Genomic DNA, 18230 nt, shown 5'->3' with positions numbered 1-18230 from the left:
CAGGACAAACAACCATTCACACACAACACTCACCCCTAGGGAGAATTTAGATAGACCAATTAACCTAACAGTCATGTTTTTGGACTGTGGGAGGAAGCCGGAGTACCCGGAGAGAACCCACGCATGCACAGGGAGAACATGCAAACTCCATGCAGAAAGACCCCGGCCGGGAATCGAACCCAGGACCTTCTTGCTGCAAGGCAACAGTGCTACCAACTGCGCCACTGTGCAGCCTGGCTGTGAATTAAATGCATAAAAACAAAGTTATGAAAGGAGCACATAGCCTTAGCCACAGAAAAAATGCAAAGCAACAACATACTTACAAACCAACTTCCCCATTCTTAATGGTGCAGAAACAGGAAGAAATATAGAAAGAAGACAAGAATGCAGTTTCACCTTCAGTGAAGAGATTCACTGAAGACGAAACAGAGGTAAATAAATCTTTGATTAATGCAATGCAGTTTAGCCCACATCAGACTGATAAACAGTACTTTCTTGCTGAATAAAATGAAATTAACAATATAATGATTATAAATATAAATATTATTCATATTTATATGTATTTGTCTTTACTGAAAAGTCACAATTGACTAACAGTAAGATTTATCTTAAACATTCTGCAAAGTAGTTATGCTGTCAGGAAATAAAATCCAGTATGGAAATGCTGTACTAAACGCAACGTTATGTCTGAACTTTATTTTGATTCAGTTTCAGTATTTTTCTGAACCTCCTACGTAAAAGTTTCCCAATTGTTTGGAATGGACTGAATATGTCAAGCTTCAACTCTAGGACGTTTGTTTTCATCTGGTTAATCATGTATCTCCCTACATACATCGGTAATGTATGAATCCTCTCATTTGTAAACATAAATCAATACAAATGTAAATATACTATATTTACCTATATTTGCTTGTAACAATATTCATGGGAAATCTTTAAAAGGATATATGTGCAAATGAATACAGTTTTTGTATTATGTGCAGACATTAAAATAAAAGAATGTAATGATTAGTATTTAAAAATGTTTTTTAATCCCCATGTAGTTTGTATGTACATTATCTAACAATGAGCTTTTATTAGGAATAAACTGTCATTACTTTGATCTCTTTTAACTTCTTTGAAATAATAAAAAAAGTTTACTTGTTTTTGTTATTAATAGATGCATTACAATGGAAAGAGTCCTGTCAAGAGAAAGATTATTGTGTTACTTTCAATGAGGATGAAATAAGAGCAGAAGCTGGACTCTGTGCTGTGATACCATGCTCTTTCACATCCCTCTTTGTACCCGAACATATTATTTGGTATAAATGTGAAAGACCTGAGGACAATTGTGACAAATCTGTCCCTGTATTTCACTCTGGCAACAACAAGGAAAAGATTATTCAACCTATGTTCAAAGGTCGTGTGTCACTGCTGCACCCGAACATGACTGAGAAGAACTGCAGCATGGTGATCAATGATCTTCAGAAATCTGATTCTGGATCATATCAGCTCCGAGTTGTGGGAAAAGGAACAGGAGAAGCATTTACATATCGTGTAAAAGCAAATCTCTCGTTAGCAGGTAGAAAACATTCCAGCATACAATTCCCACATCAGATTACTAGACTTAATGAAGAAAATTAATAATTTTACCTTTTTTTATTTTTTAGAGAAGATTGTTGAAGCTTTCTTGTTGACAAAGTAAAGGAAATATTTAGTCAATCTGTCTTGTCAACCTCACACTGATAACCATTTTTGTGATGATTAGTTTGATGAACTGTTTCCATCAGATCTGAACCAAAAGCCCTCAGTGATGATTCCTCCACTGACTGAGGGACAGCAGGCCTCTCTGACCTGCACTGCTCCTGGTCTCTGCTCTGGGTCTCCTCCTAAAATCACCTGGATGTGGAGAGGAGAAGGAGAGAAAGATTCTTACATCATAGGAAACATTACTGCTTTAAAAACAGAGAATCTGACTGCTTTCACAAAGAGACATGTCTCAACTCTGACCTTTAACGCATCAGCTGATCACCACAACACCAGTATAACCTGTAAAGTCAGCTTCACAGGCGACATAAATACAGAAAAAACGGTGACTCTGAATGTGAATTGTGGGTACTTTATTATCTTTTAACTCTTATTGAAGGTGCTTTTTAAATACATTTTCTCAGTGATGTTCCTCTTTTATGCTATGCTTAATTTTTTTTAATCATCTATTATTTTCATCTCAAAGTTGGGAAGGAAATTCAAATAACTGGGAATACTGTTAAGAGGCTAGGGAGATTCTGAATGTAGTTTTGACAGTTTCTCATCTTGATTTACCAAAGGAGTATTTTATTTAGTATCTCTAAGGTGACAGCAAAAATGTCTAAGTATTACATTTGTGCAGTAAAATATCTAATTATCGTCCTGAAAAAATATTTTTGTCTGGATGACAAATCTAAACAAAATGCCTTATAGATTACATTCTACAAGGCATTTTTAATGAATTATATACTGGTAGGTAATTTGGCCGATGTTCTTTTGATATGTCCTTGGTGTGTTTGTTTCACTGAGAGCTAAAATATTTTTGTTTAATTTTGTTTTACAGATGTAAGAAAACCTCAGATTTCTGGCAGAGCAACAGTTAAAGAGGGAGATGTTCTGAATCTGACCTGCAGTGTGGACAGTTTTCCTCCCTCAGTTACCAGCTGGAGTAAATCTACAAAACAAGCTGAACACCAGAGCCACAATCTAATCAAAGTGCATGGCCGTCATGAAATCTGTTATCAGGATTCGAGTAGAATTTTATTGTTTTCCATCACTAATGTGACAGCCGAAGATGCTGGACTTTACATCTGCACAGCACAACACCTGAACTACACTCTGAGAGAAGAAATTAATGTAACAGTGAAATGTGTGTAGACTCACTGTTTCTCAGACAATTTTAAACAGTTATCTAAGTTTCAGCCTCACATGTTTTATACACTCATTACAGAATGTTTAACCCTTTTGTTTAAAATGTACTCAACAGATGTTAGAAAACCTCAGATCTTTGGCAGAACAACAGTCATGGAGGGAGACGATCTGAATCTGACCTGCAGTGTGGACAGCGTTCCTCCATCAGTTATTAAATGGACTAAATCTGGAGCAAAAGCACATTGCCAGGAAAATATCTTCAGCAAAGTAGATAACAGCACAGTAATCTACCTGCTGGAAAAAAGTGGACATGTCTCTTTTTCCATCATGAATGTAACAGTAGAAGAAGCAGGACGTTACATTTGTACAGCAACATATCAGAATGACAGCATGACAGAAGAAATTCATGTCAAAGTCAATTGTAAGTAAGTCAAATTTATATGCTTCCTTAATTCATGAGACATGTTTAATTCAATCTAAGCTCCTCAGAAACCCTAATTAACCAGCATTTCTATATTTTACAGTTAATCATGTGAAACATTGTGCATGTGGCAGTGGAGCTCTTCTCTGGGTCGTTGCTGGTGTTTCACTCAGTGTGCATCTTTTCTCTATGATCTACTTGTACCACTTTCGGTAAGTTACATTTAGTTTATTTTCTCCTTTCCAGGTCCAATTACTGTATGTAGGCTGTACATTTGCAACAACTATGTTTTCCTTTGTTTCATAGGAACACAAGAAAAAAGGCTGAACCCACTGAAGATGATCAAACTTACATGTGTATGCAAAAAACCAATGCATCAGCAGGGTATAATGTTATTGTTCAACAACCGCACTGACATGTTGTTGTCAGGGATTACTGTCAATTGGATGCTCCATGCTGAAACTAGATTCATATCACTACTGTTTTAGACACAACAGAAAAGAACAGGTGGTGTATGTTTCCTGGAGAAGAGAAATCAGTCCCACTAAAATTGTTAAAAGTACAGACATAGTAATTGTCTTAGCACAGGAATAAGATATATCATGAATACAACTGGAAAGAAAAAATATTATAAGGATCGACCAATTTATTTGTAATTACTTTTTTGTTTCCCCTTCTACGATTCGTTATTGAAGTTATATTGTTTATTTTTAGTTTTTGTGGAGTATATTTAAATTGTTGAATATTTATACACTCTGTAAATATTTATTGGAAGTATTTTTGTCCATATATGCCTAAACAAGGTATCTTCCTTAAAATGCAAGATTATCCTTTATAACTTACATTTCAATTGTAAATGTCAATTGGGTTTTTCTTTCTCATTTTACCTGACATGTCGTGTATGAACCTTAGGAAATAGTTTTTCTAATATAAATTACAGATAAAACATTATGCAGTCATTGATGCTCTTGTATAATACATTAAAGGTAATTTTATATTATTTTTGAACTTTAGGTGTGTATATTTGTGTGATTTATTCAATGTGTATCTCACCTATGGACTGCTAGAAAAATTCTAAAGGCCTCTCTGAATCCTATAATGATAGTGGGTGTAGAAAAAGCATGAATAAATGTTACCCTTTTTTGCTTTCCAAAAAAAAAGAAGTAAATTCATACCTAGAAAAGAAAAACCTGATTACCCTTGAATATACCAAATTACATTTTAGTTTACATGTAATATATGTGCTTCAGTAGTCAGCATTTATTGGTTATGTTTTTCATTTTTTACCACATAAATTGAGGAAGTAAAGATAAAAGGAGATGGATGAGACGAGCTAATTCACACTCATATATCAGAAATAAGATCTAGACTGACTGCAACATGAATATTAGAGTAGAATAAAAAAAACTTTAATGTCTCTTGGCTTGGTAGCAGCAGCAAAGTAACATGCAAGTTAAAGCCTCTAGGTTCAGACAAAGATAAAAAATAAAAATAAAAAAAACATTCAAAAAGAGAATAAGAATAACTAACTGTGCAAAAAGAGCAAACTTACAGCATAAAGTTACACTGTATAATTTTCAAAAACAGTATAATCAGATTCAAAGAAATGTCCAATTGTGTAGAAATATAAAAATATAAAATGTGAATGTACATTTCTGCATAAAAAACAACATACTATTTACTAAAACAATAATAACGGCAGGGATATAGAGGCCTTTAGAATATAAAGAGAGTTATAAAGTCTAACAGATGCTCGGAGGAAGTACAAATATGGTAATGCTCTTTTGTACACCAACGATGCATCAGTCACTGAATGAAGTCTATAGTTCTGCAACAGCCTGGAGACGTTATTCTTGATGGTATTTTATTAATAGCAGTAATATATACCAGTACATATATCCATATATGGCATCCTGCAGCTTTGACCATCTTTAAAAAACTTCAGGCTCTTGTCTTAAAAATAGTTACTGAGATCTTGAGATAAAATCTGTTAGACAGTAAACTGGTCTTTCTTAAGAGCCTATGAAACCACTTCCTCTCAGCTCCTGATGAGCAACACACTACAGAAGACAGTGGATGCCATCATCGAGTAAAAAATGTTTTTAATACACAAAAATGTTAGAAATTTTCCTTCCATAATTACTAAAAAACAATGTATGTCCCTAAATTTAGTTTACATACTTTTTCCTGAGGGGGGCAGCATTGTGAAAGATTGCTGTGTCAACATGGGATTGTCAGATGAAACCTACAGGAAGTTGATGCTGTCGCCCTCTCTACCTCAAACCTGCAGAAAGGTGGGGGGGGAGCTGTTGGTAATATATGTATGAATGTAACCCTTTCTTTAACCAGGCGTGTCTCATTGAGATTAAAAATGTCTTTTTCAAGAGAGATCTGGCCAAGACTAAGATCTACAACTATGGTGATATCAGAAAACTTACTCTGGCTTCTTTACCTGCAGCTGCCCCTGAACAACCATGAGGCAACATAGTGAGCAGTAGAGGACTCAGCACTCTACTTTGCAATGATCCTTTACTTAAAGTGGTGTCAGCATCATTGTAGTTGGGTGTCTATGGCAATTAGGAAGTGGCCTGTAAATGAAATTATTCCAAAGGGTAGGGTTTAGCATTATAATCATCCATTCAGCCATTCAGATGCACATTCATATTGATTGTGGTAAGATACATTGTAGACACAGCTTTTACGAGACAGTCTGATATAAGTGACACTGCCATGAGACAGACTGATTGGGGGATCTACCACAGGACGAACTACTGTATATAGGCTATACATTTGCAATGGTTTTCATTTCTTTGAAGGAACACAAGAAATAAAATAAAAAACTAGTGAAGAAAATCAAACTCATATGTCTCTGCAAATATGGATTCATCTATTTTTGCTCTAAATAAGAAGTTAAATGAAATGGTAGGCTTAAATGCAATAATGACTGCAATTTAAAAGCATAAAAATATTGTTGTCAAAGTTTTCCATGTTCATAATCATAGAAATAATGCAAAACAACCTCTTAGTAAATGATTTATGATGATGATATAATGAAAAACTATACAAACACATGCATTATCACAACTTATTAAATTTATAGTTTATAAAGCCTGAGTCTCACTCATTGGTTGAGCAGCTTTTTTTTCATAAAAGTGCTCACAAACCAACTTCCCAATTCTTAATGCAGCATAAAAAGAAGAAATATGAAAGAGAAAAGAAGAAGGCAGTTTAGACGCCTGTGAAGAAAGTCACTGAAGACGAGTGGGAAGGTGGACAAAAAAGAGGTGAATAAAACTTTTATTAACACAATGCTTTAGCTCTCATCAGATTGATGAACAAAATAATTCAATGTCTGCGTGTGTGTGTAAGTTGGGGTGGGAGAGTTAAAGAGAAAAATCAGTGCTTTCTTGCTGAACAAGGTTACAAATGAATTCAGCCCTGTAATGCCACAGAGGTGTGCAGTATATAAATTCTCCTGATGATTACAAATTTTAATTATTCATAGTTCCATTTTATTTGTCTTTACTGAAAAGATGTAAAGTCATAATAATTAGGTAGCAAAACTTTACCTAAAACATTCATAAAGTGCAGTTATATATACTGAAATAAAATCCAGTACAGAAATGTTGCATTGAATGTGTGATGTTATGTCTGAACTTTGCTTCAGTTTCAGTATTTTTCTGAAACTCCTGGATAAAAGTCTCTTCCCTGTTTGGAATGGTCTGAATGTTTCAAGCGTCAAAACAGGATGTTTGTTTTCATCTGGTTAATTGTGTCTCTCCCTACTAGCAACGGTAATGTATGAATCGTCTAATTCATGAACATGAATCAATACTAAAATTAAATACACTATATGTATATGTATCCACATTTGCTTGTAACAATATTTATGGCAAATCCCTAAAGTTTATATATTTGTTTTACAAATTTGCAAATGAATAAAGTTTTTCTGTTACGTGGAGATACTTAAGGAAAGATTAATGGTTAGTGTTTAAACATCTTATAAATTATATCTGGTTTATATAGACATTTACTGACAAGAAACTTTAGTCAGGATGAAACTGTCATTACTTTGGCATTGTTTCATTTCATTGAAATAATTTTTGAACAAATCCTGAGTTTACTTGTTTTCTTATTAACAGGTGCATTACAATTGAAAATCCCCTGTCAACAGGAAGGTTATTGTGTTACTTTCAATGAGGATGAAATAAGAGCAGAAGCTGGACTCTGTGCTGTGATACCATGCTCTTTCAAATCCCTGTTTGCACCCGAACATATTATTTGGTATAAATGTGAAAAATCTGAGGACAATTGTGACAAATCTGTCCCTGTATTTCACTCTGACAAGAACGAGAAAAACATTCAACCTATGTTCAAAGGTCGTGTGTTACTGCTGAACCTGAACATGACTGAGAAGAACTGCAGCATGGTGATCAATGATCTTCAGAAATCTGATTCTGGATCATATCAGCTCCGAGTTGTGGGAAAAGGAACAGGAGAAGCATTTACATATCTTGTAAAAGCAAATCTCTCGTTAGCAGGTAGGAAACATTCCAGTATACAATTCCCACATCAGATTACTAGACTTAATGAAGAAAATTAATAATTTTACCTTTTTTTATTTTTTAGAGAAGATTGTTGAAGCTTTCTTGTTGACAAAGTAAAGGAAATATTTAGTCAATCTGTCTTGTCAACCTCACACTGTTTACCATTTTTGTGATGATTAATTTGATGAACTGTTTCCATCAGATCTGAACCAAAAGCCCTCAGTGATGATTCCTCCACTGACTGAGGGACAGCAGGCCTCTCTGACCTGCACTGCTCCTGGTCTCTGCTCTGGGTCTCCTCCTAAAATCACCTGGATGTGGAGAGGAGAAGGAGAGAAAGATTCTTACATCATAGGAAACATTACTGCTTTAAAAACAGAGAATCTGACTGCTTTCACAAAGAGACATGTCTCAACTCTGACCTTTAACGCATCAGCTGATCACCACAACACCAGTATAACCTGCAAAGTCAACTTCATAGGCTACATAAATATAAATGAGACTGTGACTCTGAATGTGACATGTGAGTACCTCATTGTCTTACAAATCCTGCTGTTTTAATTACAACTTATGTACATTTGCTCATAAAATACCCCTCTTTTAAAACTGGCTTTATTTTATTGTAATACATTATTTTTATTTTATTGATGTGAAGTAAATTTTGATAACAGAGAATACTGTGGAGAAGTCAGGAGACTTTCATTGTGACCTGGAGTATTAACATTTTCCCTCCAGCATTATGAAATGGTTCAAATTTAACCAGAGATGACTTAATAGAAGGAAAAATGTGCAGTTCTCCCTTTTATCATACTAACATGACAGCAAATAATTCTGGACTTTACGTTTGTACAGAACAATATCTGAATAACACTCTAAGAAAAACAATCAAAATAACAATGGCATGTCGGCTGAGATTTTTCGAAAGTAAAACATGAAAAAATATATTTAGATAAATACATCCACAACAAATTACAATCTAAAATACTTTCTTGAGGTATATAAATTGGCCAGTAACAATTTGTGTGTCTGCTTTACTGAAAATTTAAAAATTTTGTTTATATTTGCTCTGCAGATGCAAGAAAACCTCAGATCTCTGGTAGATCAAAAGTTAAAGAAGGAAATGAACTGAATCTGAACTGCAGTGTGGACAGTTTCCCTCCATCAGTTATCACATGGACTAAATCTAGAAAACAAGCCGAACAGCAGAGTCACAATGTATCTAAAAAATGTGGCAGCAGTAAAATCTGTCAGCGACAAAAAATAAGTTGCTTGTTTTCCATCACTAATGTGACAACAGAAGATGCTGGTCTTTATATCTGCACAGCAAAACATCTGAACAACACTCAGAGAGAAAAAATTACTGTAACAGTGACATGTGTGTTTAATACATTTTGAAGAAATATTTCTCAAACTATTACATGCAATTATCTAAGCTTGAACTTATGGAGTTCATAACAAAAGTGTTTAAACCTTTTGTTTAAAATGTGCTCCACAGATGCAAGAAAACCTCAGATCTCTGGCCGGACTACAGTCATGGAGGGAGACAATCTGAATCTGACCTGCAGTGTTGACAGTGTTCCTCCATCAGTTATCAAGTGGACTAAATCTGGAATAGAAACCAAATGGCAGGACAACATTTTAAGCAAAGCAGAAAGCAGACAAGTCTACCTGCTGGAAAAAAGTGGACGTGTCTCTTTTTCCTTCATGAATGTAACAACAGAAGAAGCTGGATGTTACATTTGTACAGCAACATACCGGAATGAAAGCATGACAGAAGAAGTCCATGTTAAAGTGACTTGTAAGTATATTTTCATAGTTAATTTGCAGAAGGTATATAATTATTTGGGCTTCTAAGTCAGGATAATTTAGTGTAAGGTTTTGTAATTTCTTCAGAATACTTAGCACTTGTGTATGTTATCAAATATCTGTTTTAAAATGCCTTATTTTAAATATCTGACAATACACCTTAGAAAACCTAAGATCTTTGGTAGAACAAAGGCTACAGAGGGAGGCTGTGATCTTGAGCTGGAAAAGGGTAGATTGCCTTCTTCACATCAGAGATGAGGTCCTGCTTCAAGTGGAAGCATTAAGCATTAAGGGTCTCATAGTCTTATTCACTATTGAAGGGAAAATGGAGCGGGACATTGATAGGCAAATTGGTGCTGCATCTGCAGTGATGGGAATGCCTTATCAGTCAGTTTTGGTGAAGAGAGGCCCAAGTTAAAACTCAAAGCTCTCAGTTTGCCAGTCGATCTGCATCTCTAACCTCAACTATTGTCATGAACAAGCAGCCAAAATTTGCCTCTGGGTTTCTGGGCTGTGTCTTATCGATTGAATGAGTAGCTCGGTCATCCGGGAGGAACTCAGAGTAGAGCGAGTTAAGTGGCTTGGATAACTGGTTAGGATTCCTCCCTGATGTCTCCCTGGTGAGGTGTTTCCCTCATTTCCCAAAGATAGGAGACCCAGAGGAAGAACCAAGTTATGCTGGAGGGTCTATGTTTTATGGCTGGCCTGGGAATGCCTTTGAAAATCTGGCCTAAGTGACTGGGGAGAGGGAAGTCTGGGTCTTCCTAGTTAGGCTGCTGCCCTTGTCACCCAACCCTGGATAAGCAAAAGATAATGGATGGATATTTAAATTTCAACCTCATATGTTTCATTAGTTTATTAAAAAGTGTTAAAACATTTTTGCTTAATCTGTACTCCATAGATGTTAGAAAACCTCAAATCTCTGGCAGAACAACAGTTATGGAGGGAGAAGATCTGAATCTGACCTGCAGTGTTGACAGTGTTCCTCCATCAGTTATTACATGGACTAAATATGGAACAGAAATCAATTGTCAGGACAATATTTTAAGTAAAGCAGATAACAGCACAGTAGTCTACGGACAGGAAAAAAGTGGAAATGTCTCTGTTTCCATCATGAATGTAACAGCAAAAGAAGCTGGATGTTACATTTGTACAGCAACATATGAGAATGACAGCATGATAGAGAACATCCATGTTAAAGTGAACTGTAAGTAAATTTTCAGAAATAAAACTCATATTTGGGTTTCTAAGTCAGTATTTGGGGATTTCATGTGTAATGTTTTATATCTTTAGAATACTTAACACTTGTGGGTGTTATCACATATCTGTTTTAAAATACAGTTTTATATCTTGTTTTGCTTAATATTAAATATCTGCCCTGACAGACCTCAGAAAACCTCGGATCTCTGGTAGAACAACAGTAAAAGAGGGAGATGATCTGAATCTGACCTGCGGTGCTGACAGCTTCCCTCTCTCAGATATCAACTGGACTAAAACAGAATCAAAAACTCACCAGCAGCACAGCAATTCATCTAGTGCTTTCATCATCACTGAAAACACTAAGAGGAAAGATGGCAATGGTTCTTTGTCCAAAACTAATGTGACAGCAGAAGATGCAAGGCTTTACATCTGTACTGCAAAACACCTGACCAATAATCTAACAGAACAAATCAAAGTAACAGTAACGTGTGAGTACATTCTTCTTAATCATTTTCAGCAAGCATGTCTTTTCATCAGAGCAAGTGTTCGTGGTACAACACTTGTACTGAATTACTTGTTTATGGTCTTTATATGAGGATTTTATTCCAGCACCAACGCCATGTATAAATAATTTTTATATTTTCAAACTATTTAAGCACCCTTTACAGCAGGAGCTGACAGAAACGGAGAGCCTGAGAGACATTATCTTCTTCAATTCCTTCACAGGGATTAAAATAGGACATGAACTTTGGGCTATTAAGTGTTAGAAGGAAACAGGCATGTTTCCATTATGTTAGCCTAAACATTTGTGGTGCTACTTGTGTAAATTATGCCCTCTGACACCCAGACTTCTTATTTCTCTGTAACTGCTTTACAAAGAAGTAGTCTTGTTCTGAAAGAAAAAAATAATAATTGTGCTCTACAACCACTGTAATCAATCTATAGCCTGTGAACCTGATAGCAGGCTGTAGCAGAAATACTTGCTAATGTTTGCAAATGGAACATTCAAACTCATTAGATGAATCTCAAATTGAGACAAAAAAACAGTTCAAACCAACAATCTTAATCACAGAATGTATAAAAGCAGTTATCGTATAAAATCTTAATTAAATGGTGCATTTGAGTGTAAATCTGTAAGTGAAATAGATTTCAAAATCAATGTACCTATACTACGTCATATTCAGATGGGAACAAAAAAGGCCCCCTGTAAATGATATAAAGCAATGGTCAAATTCAACTGTTCTAGGGAGAAAAATAAGAAAACATCCAAAGTATAGCACAATCATGAAGCCAGAAAAAAAAGTAATTCAAGATTGTTTTAAAATAAAAATCAGGACAGTGTTTATTTCAATTCAACTCTGTTTATTATTTTACCCATAACTAAATTCTAGTGGAAAGAGTTGCCTTCAGAAGTCACCTGATTAGTCAACAGAGTTCACCAGTGAAATTTAATCTGAGTATGAATCCAGCTGTTCTGTTAAGGGCTCATGCGTTTATTAAAGAACATTAGAGAACAAGCAGCATCTTGAGGACAAAAATACACACCAGACAAGTCAGGAATAATATTTTGGACGCTTTTCTTCTGTGAAAGCAAAATCAAGTGTTAAGCTGGCCCAGTAAAAGTCCAAAGATGAATCAAGCTGAGATAATTTGGCGAAACCCAAAGTTTGATTTTCAATAATGCGCTATTAAATGTAACTGAACTTGAGCCACTCTAAATAGATGAATGAACAAAAGTTTCAATTTGTAGATGTGCAAGAGATTAGAGAAAGTTTGTAGCTGTAAGAACAGTCAAAGTTGATTCTACAAACTATCATCAGGAGGCCGAATATTTGTGCTTTATGCCTAGATGCTTAAAAAGACAAAGTAAACTTCCTACTTTGTTCACACAACCATGGGCAATAAAGCTTATTCTGATTGCAAATACACTACACTTTTTTATTTTTAAAGTATTTTAATAGTCATGTGGTAAATTTCCACCACTACACAATCAAGTCTTACTTTGTTTAGGCATGTTACAAAAACAATACCAATTAAATAAAGATATTGCTGTTTTACTAAAATATAAAAAGTTCAAGAGTCATTATTCTTCTGGAAGGCAATGTGCAATGTAGTCTGCTGTTATAATGTGACAATAATGTGATAAAGGTTATAAGGTATATCTAGTTCTGCAAAAATACTCTAGCACCGACTTCAAGTTGACTTTAAAAAGGCTATGTCAGCAATAGATTATAAAAGTCTAAGTAAGCTAAACTCCACTTTCTAAAATAATATTTTGTGATCTACAGATGATTTCAAAAATGCAACTGTGGAGGAAGATCTTCTGAATCTGAACTGCAGTGTTGACAGTTTTCAGCCACTAGTTGTCAGATGGACTAAATCTGGAACAGAAGCAAGTCTAAAAATAGACTCTTTAAGTAAAGCATTTACTGTCCATGTGCTGTATGAACTGGCAAATGTCCCTTTTCCCATCACGAATGAAACAATGGAAGACGCAGAGCGCTACATTTGTACAGCAACATATCAGAACAGTACCATGGAAGAAAAAATCGATATAGTGACTAGTAAGTAGTAGTAGTAAGTATGTTTCAACAAAAATCATTTCCAAAAACAGAGGAAATAAATCTGAGTTAACTTTTGGTATTTTTTTTATCTTCACATTACATATTGTAGCAATTGTGCAACTGTGTATATTCTTTGTCTTCATTTAACATATTTAGCTGGAATATATTTCACAGACATAAGAAAACCTCAAATCTCTGTCAGAACAACAGCTGATGAGGAAGAGGCTCTGAATCCGACCTGCACTGTTGACAGTTTTTCCTCCTCAGTTATCAACTTGACCATATTTGAAAAAAGCAACCTGCAGATTAAAATTTCAATGATACTGCAAAACAGCAGTGAAAATCTCAAGCAAGAACACAGTGGAATGAACACTTTGTTCATCAATAGCGTTAAAGCAAAAGATGCAGGCCTTTACATCTGCACAGCAAAAGTCCCAAATATAACTCTAACAGAAGAAATCAATGTAACTGTTACATGTAAGTACTGTATCTTTTATATTTTTTTCTTTTTTTACCGTAGTGCCAAATGCTGGAGACAGAAACGTGCAGACAATGTGCAAAACCTATTCTGCTTTTTGTTCATATGCTTAGCCACAAAAAGACGTACCAAAGGGGAACTTGTTGGTTGTGTGAGAATAAGAAGAAAATGTTTTGAGTTCCCTTCATTTCCAGTCATTCAAGATCTTAAATCAAGTTTTACAATAAAATGATCAGTAATGAATTAATTCAGTTTTTATTGTATTGTAAGTTAGAACGAGGCTATCAGCAAAATCAATGAGATAAATAATTTGATGCTCAACAGTTTTTTATTATATTTTGCCTATTGTGTTTTTAGTTTAGCATTGCTGTTCTGGGCTCTATTTGAATCTTTGGTTTTAAAGGTTATCATCTAGACATACATTTGTTTTAAACTTAAAACATATTGTATATCATAAAACAACTAAAAACAATTTAATGTCATTCACAGATAGAAGGAGGCCTCAGATCATTGGAAGCCAAACAATAAAGGAAGGAGATGCTCTGAATCTGACCTGCAGTGTTGACAGTGTTCCTCCATCACTCATCGTGTGGACTAAAAATTCACTCAGCATACTTCCAAGCAACAGAACTAGTTCCCCCAGCAACAATGGATCTACTACTCTTGTCGTCTTCAACATGACAGTAAAAGATTCTGGACGATACATCTGCACAATAACCTATGAGAACATCACTGAGACTAAATATATTGACATAAATGTGACTTGTAAGAAAACATATTTTATGCACAATTAAGCCACACGTGGTTTATCCCAAACTGATGATGATTGTATGTTTACAGGGTCTCCAAAGGTGCTGAATGGTTCTGGATGTGTGCTTCGGCCAGACGGTTTGACCTGTGTGTGTCTTAGTGCGGGATTTCCTCTACCTACCATCCAATGGCCATTACTGAAAGACCACACTGAGTACTCCATCACCAGCATTGTGTCAAACCACACTGTCAACAGCACTGTTACCATAACTGTTGAGAACCATGGCAACATCAGTGTTGAATGCGTTAGCAGCAATGAAAATGGGGAAGCAAAAAAAAACCTCACAGTCCTCTGGGCAAAAGAAGAAGGTACATTTTTTGCAGCTTTAACACTTCTGCTATTTTTAACTTCTGCTTTAAGGTGCTTATTGCTAATTCGTTTTTGGCGTCAGTATGGACAGATGGTTGTGTAAGTAAGTGCATCTTTTCAGTTACAAAAACATAGCTGTAAAAAATTATACTAATTTGACCTTAAATTAACTATTTTTCCCCACAAACAAGCAACAGTTGTGTCACATTCTGTTTCTGTTCTCCCTTTAGTAAGCAAGCAAACAACTAATTCAGAAAAAAAGTTCATGCTGGAAATCATCATTGCCTTTTTGGTTGGGTTCCTTCTTGCACCTATCATCTGCTGTTTGTTGATGAAATTCTACAGGTACATCATACATTTAGAACTGAATTTACATTTTCAACTATAAGCACATATTTAAATCGTTACTGTAAAGATAATGTGTCTCCTCAGAATAAAATGGAAGAACTCTGCAGATGAGGGTGAATCTCTGGAGATGGTTACGCCACTGGTATGATAAATATTGATATCAATGATGTTCTGCGTTTATCTGTAAAATAAAATATCCAAATAACATCTACTGAAGTGAAATAACAGGATGCCGGGGGTTCAGAGCCATAAATAGTTTTTAATATTCTATACGTCTCTTAAAATTGTAAAATACACTTTTTATAGGTTTGTACATAAAATGGACAGCAACACATGCTCCGATTTACCATATGTGTGAGAAGCTGTTTATCTGTACAGTCTTAAACAAGCAAATTACATTTCTATGAGCAACTGATTATTTTGTGAGAAAAATGAAAATGTAGTCTTCCCTTCTTTTTCCTTTAAAAACCCAATTGTATCATCTTGCAACAAGTCTCACTAAATCACTTGATCTTTCACAAGTTGGCTATTTGTTGCCTGCAGTGGGTGCTTTCTTAATAAAGCAGCACTGCAGAAATAGAGAACTATCGCAGCTTTGTTGGTCATAAGGAAGAGCTACACGTTACAACAACCCCCTAAATTCACAATATGACTCTGACTTCCTTCGTCAGCAATAATAGCAGTATAAAAGCATAATAGTGAAAAGTTGAATTCAGTCCCTAAATGGGATCTTAAGTTTATTAAATCAATGACATTGTGAGAACATGAACATGTCTCAAATCCAAACTGAGAATCATGTGAATTAATCAGAATTTATTGATAATTGGATTCTGAATGATGGAAAAGCTTAGAATAGTGATTCAAGCTGTTAAAGCTACAATTATATGAAAAGGCAAATCAGAAAACAAAAAACTCCGACTCCACCTGCTACCAAACCTAAAGAAGATTTGGTAGCATTGTGCAGCTAGTTGTTAGTTCTCAACTTTATTGATGTGTTTTTCTTTATACCTGGCAGATGTCGAATGGCCAAGCTGTTCAAGGGAGAGAAAAGAAAGAAGCTTTGGCAGGAACTCCTGAAGCTACCAATGGTCCAAAGGAATTGATGTATGCCAGAATTGACTTTTCCCTTCTAAACCGGATTCCCACAAAACGGATAAAGAGTTCAGAAAACAAAAACACAGAATATGCAGAAATCAAGGCAAACAAGGAAAACGCTCATCAAGTGGAGATGATGACTGAGGAGGATAGCGAGATGAAAAACTGTGTCCAAGAAGTGAAAGAAGAGGCTGAGGAACCAGTGTATGCAAAAGTGGAGGATTTAGTTGAGGAGAGTTGAAGATTGAGACCAGATGTCCAAAACAGAATCACAGAATACCCCATAAAACTCAAGAATACAATATGGATGCCATGATTATAAAATACAGTAAGAGCTAAATATCAATGATAGTCATGGTTTGTATCTCCTGAAACCAGTTGCACAAATCATGGTTCAGAACATCTATCTGTAAAGATGTGATTTAGTGTTTGAATGCATAAAAGGCAGACCAAATACTTATTAACATCCATCCATCCATCCATTTTCTGTTCACCCTTGTCCCTAATGGGGTCGGGAGGGTTGCTGGTGCCCATCTCCAGCTACGTTCCAGGCGGAAGGCGGGGTTCACCCTGGACAGGTCGCCAGTCTGTCGCAGGGCAACACAAAGACATACAGGACAAACAACCATTCACACACACACCTAGGGAGAATTTAGATAGACCAATTAACCTAACATGTTTTTGGACTGTGGGAGGAAGCCGGAGTACCCGGAGAGAACCCACGCATGCACAGGGAGAACATGCAAACTCCATGCAGAAAGACCCCGGCCGGGAATCGAACCCAGGACCTTCTTGCTGCAAAGCAACAGTGCTACCAACTGCGCCACTGTGCAGCCACTTATTAACATATGAACATGAAAATCTCCCAAATTTTCTGACTTCAAACAAGAGTGTGTAACTCTGATGTCTTGTAGATCTCTGTTGATGTTTTCATAACCATCATGCCTTTAACTAGTTTTAATTACAAACTTAACTTATTTTTCATGAATGCTATTCTTTTAGTGTACAATATAAAATTTACATGTAAAACTTCAATGTGATGTATTTACAACTCGCACATTGAGGCACTTGACACCTGGGTCCATTATGCAGGATGTCAGCACAGTGCAATAAAACTCAATGGACTTCTTTTTTTAATTTATTGGGTGAGATTAATTGTAAAGTTGTTTCTTTCACATATTCATTTATGTATAAGTTAGTATACGTGTAGTATATTTGTACAGATCTTTTTAATACATTTATAAACTGCTACATTTGAACTTTTATTAATGCTTGTTATGGCAAAGTGAATCAGGCAAACACATGCATCATTTACTGTATTTTTACAATCTGCAGCACCACTTATGACTTTGAAGATGCCATTCCAACCTGATCCCTCCATTTGGATGTTACACAATGTTATAAACTGGTTTCAACTAATGAGCTCCTAATGTAACCAGTCAAAGAAACACTTTAGAATTTATATAATTAGAAATAATGTATTTTATGTAGTGTACTAAGAGAGATATTACATTTATTGAATGTGAAATTGAACCTGTTACCCATTACCATGAAAGTTCAAAGGCAGGGAAAAACAAAAAACAAAGAACAGATAAATCTCTATGACTTGGGGATCATGTTCAGGAGGTATTCAAATAGTATCTGATGAAGCTTAAAGAACAACTTTTTAAATAAAATTATATTTATATATTTTTTGGTATACTCTCATTATGTGATTCACAAAATCGTTCATCCTTTTGATTTGTATTGCTGTCATTAATCAGCTCCACTGTAC

At 35.3% G+C, this 18230-nt stretch overlaps 2 protein-coding genes across 5 annotated transcripts; both read left to right on the top strand.

Annotated features, from left to right (window-relative positions):
• Positions 1–240: 240 nt before the first annotated feature.
• LOC114141355 (hemicentin-1-like) lies at positions 241–16917 on the top strand. 4 transcript variants are annotated; one of them, XM_028011841.1, is made up of 15 exons: positions 241–431; positions 709–836; positions 7441–7839; positions 8048–8368; positions 8918–9220; positions 9341–9643; positions 10553–10858; positions 11037–11339; positions 13140–13415; positions 13590–13892; positions 14383–14658; positions 14734–15012; positions 15244–15358; positions 15446–15503; positions 16377–16917. In XM_028011841.1, exons 2-15 carry the CDS (start codon positions 770–772, stop codon positions 16695–16697), a joined length of 3630 nt encoding a protein of 1209 aa, XP_027867642.1. In that variant the 5' UTR covers positions 241–431; positions 709–769; the 3' UTR covers positions 16698–16917. The 4 variants fall into 4 exon arrangements, with proteins under 4 accessions (XP_027867642.1, XP_027867661.1, XP_027867669.1 ...); XM_028011852.1 differs by lacking the exons at positions 241–431; positions 709–836 and adding exons at positions 6510–6582; positions 6966–7092; XM_028011860.1 differs by lacking the exon at positions 8918–9220 and having other exon boundaries at positions 241–836.
• Positions 1689–4311, top strand: LOC114141408 (hemicentin-1-like). The gene is made up of 5 exons (XM_028011953.1): positions 1689–2090; positions 2570–2875; positions 2993–3298; positions 3402–3510; positions 3605–4311. Exons 1-5 carry the CDS (start codon positions 1793–1795, stop codon positions 3711–3713), a joined length of 1128 nt encoding a protein of 375 aa, XP_027867754.1. The 5' UTR covers positions 1689–1792; the 3' UTR covers positions 3714–4311.
• Positions 16918–18230: the final 1313 nt, after the last annotated feature.

The sequence above is a fragment of the Xiphophorus couchianus genome, chromosome 3, assembly GCF_001444195.1.
Source record: "Xiphophorus couchianus chromosome 3, X_couchianus-1.0, whole genome shotgun sequence".
NCBI lineage: Eukaryota > Metazoa > Chordata > Actinopteri > Cyprinodontiformes > Poeciliidae > Xiphophorus > Xiphophorus couchianus.
This window is presented reverse-complemented; position numbering and strand designations above follow the sequence as displayed.

Excerpts from the sequence above, each read along its gene's own strand:
- LOC114141355 (XM_028011841.1), top strand. The coding sequence starts at position 770 with ATGTCAAGCTTCAACTCTAGGACGTTTGTTTTCATCTGGTTAATCATG. Across the intron at positions 11,340-13,139 it reads AATCAAAGTAACAGTAACGT|ATGATTTCAAAAATGCAACT; the intron begins GTGAGTACATTC and ends TGTGATCTACAG. Across the intron at positions 15,504-16,376 it reads TGGAGATGGTTACGCCACTG|ATGTCGAATGGCCAAGCTGT; the intron begins GTATGATAAATA and ends TATACCTGGCAG.
- LOC114141408 (XM_028011953.1), top strand. The coding sequence starts at position 1,793 with ATGATTCCTCCACTGACTGAGGGACAGCAGGCCTCTCTGACCTGCACT. Across the intron at positions 2,091-2,569 it reads GGTGACTCTGAATGTGAATT|ATGTAAGAAAACCTCAGATT; the intron begins GTGGGTACTTTA and ends TTTGTTTTACAG. Across the intron at positions 2,876-2,992 it reads AATTAATGTAACAGTGAAAT|ATGTTAGAAAACCTCAGATC; the intron begins GTGTGTAGACTC and ends TGTACTCAACAG.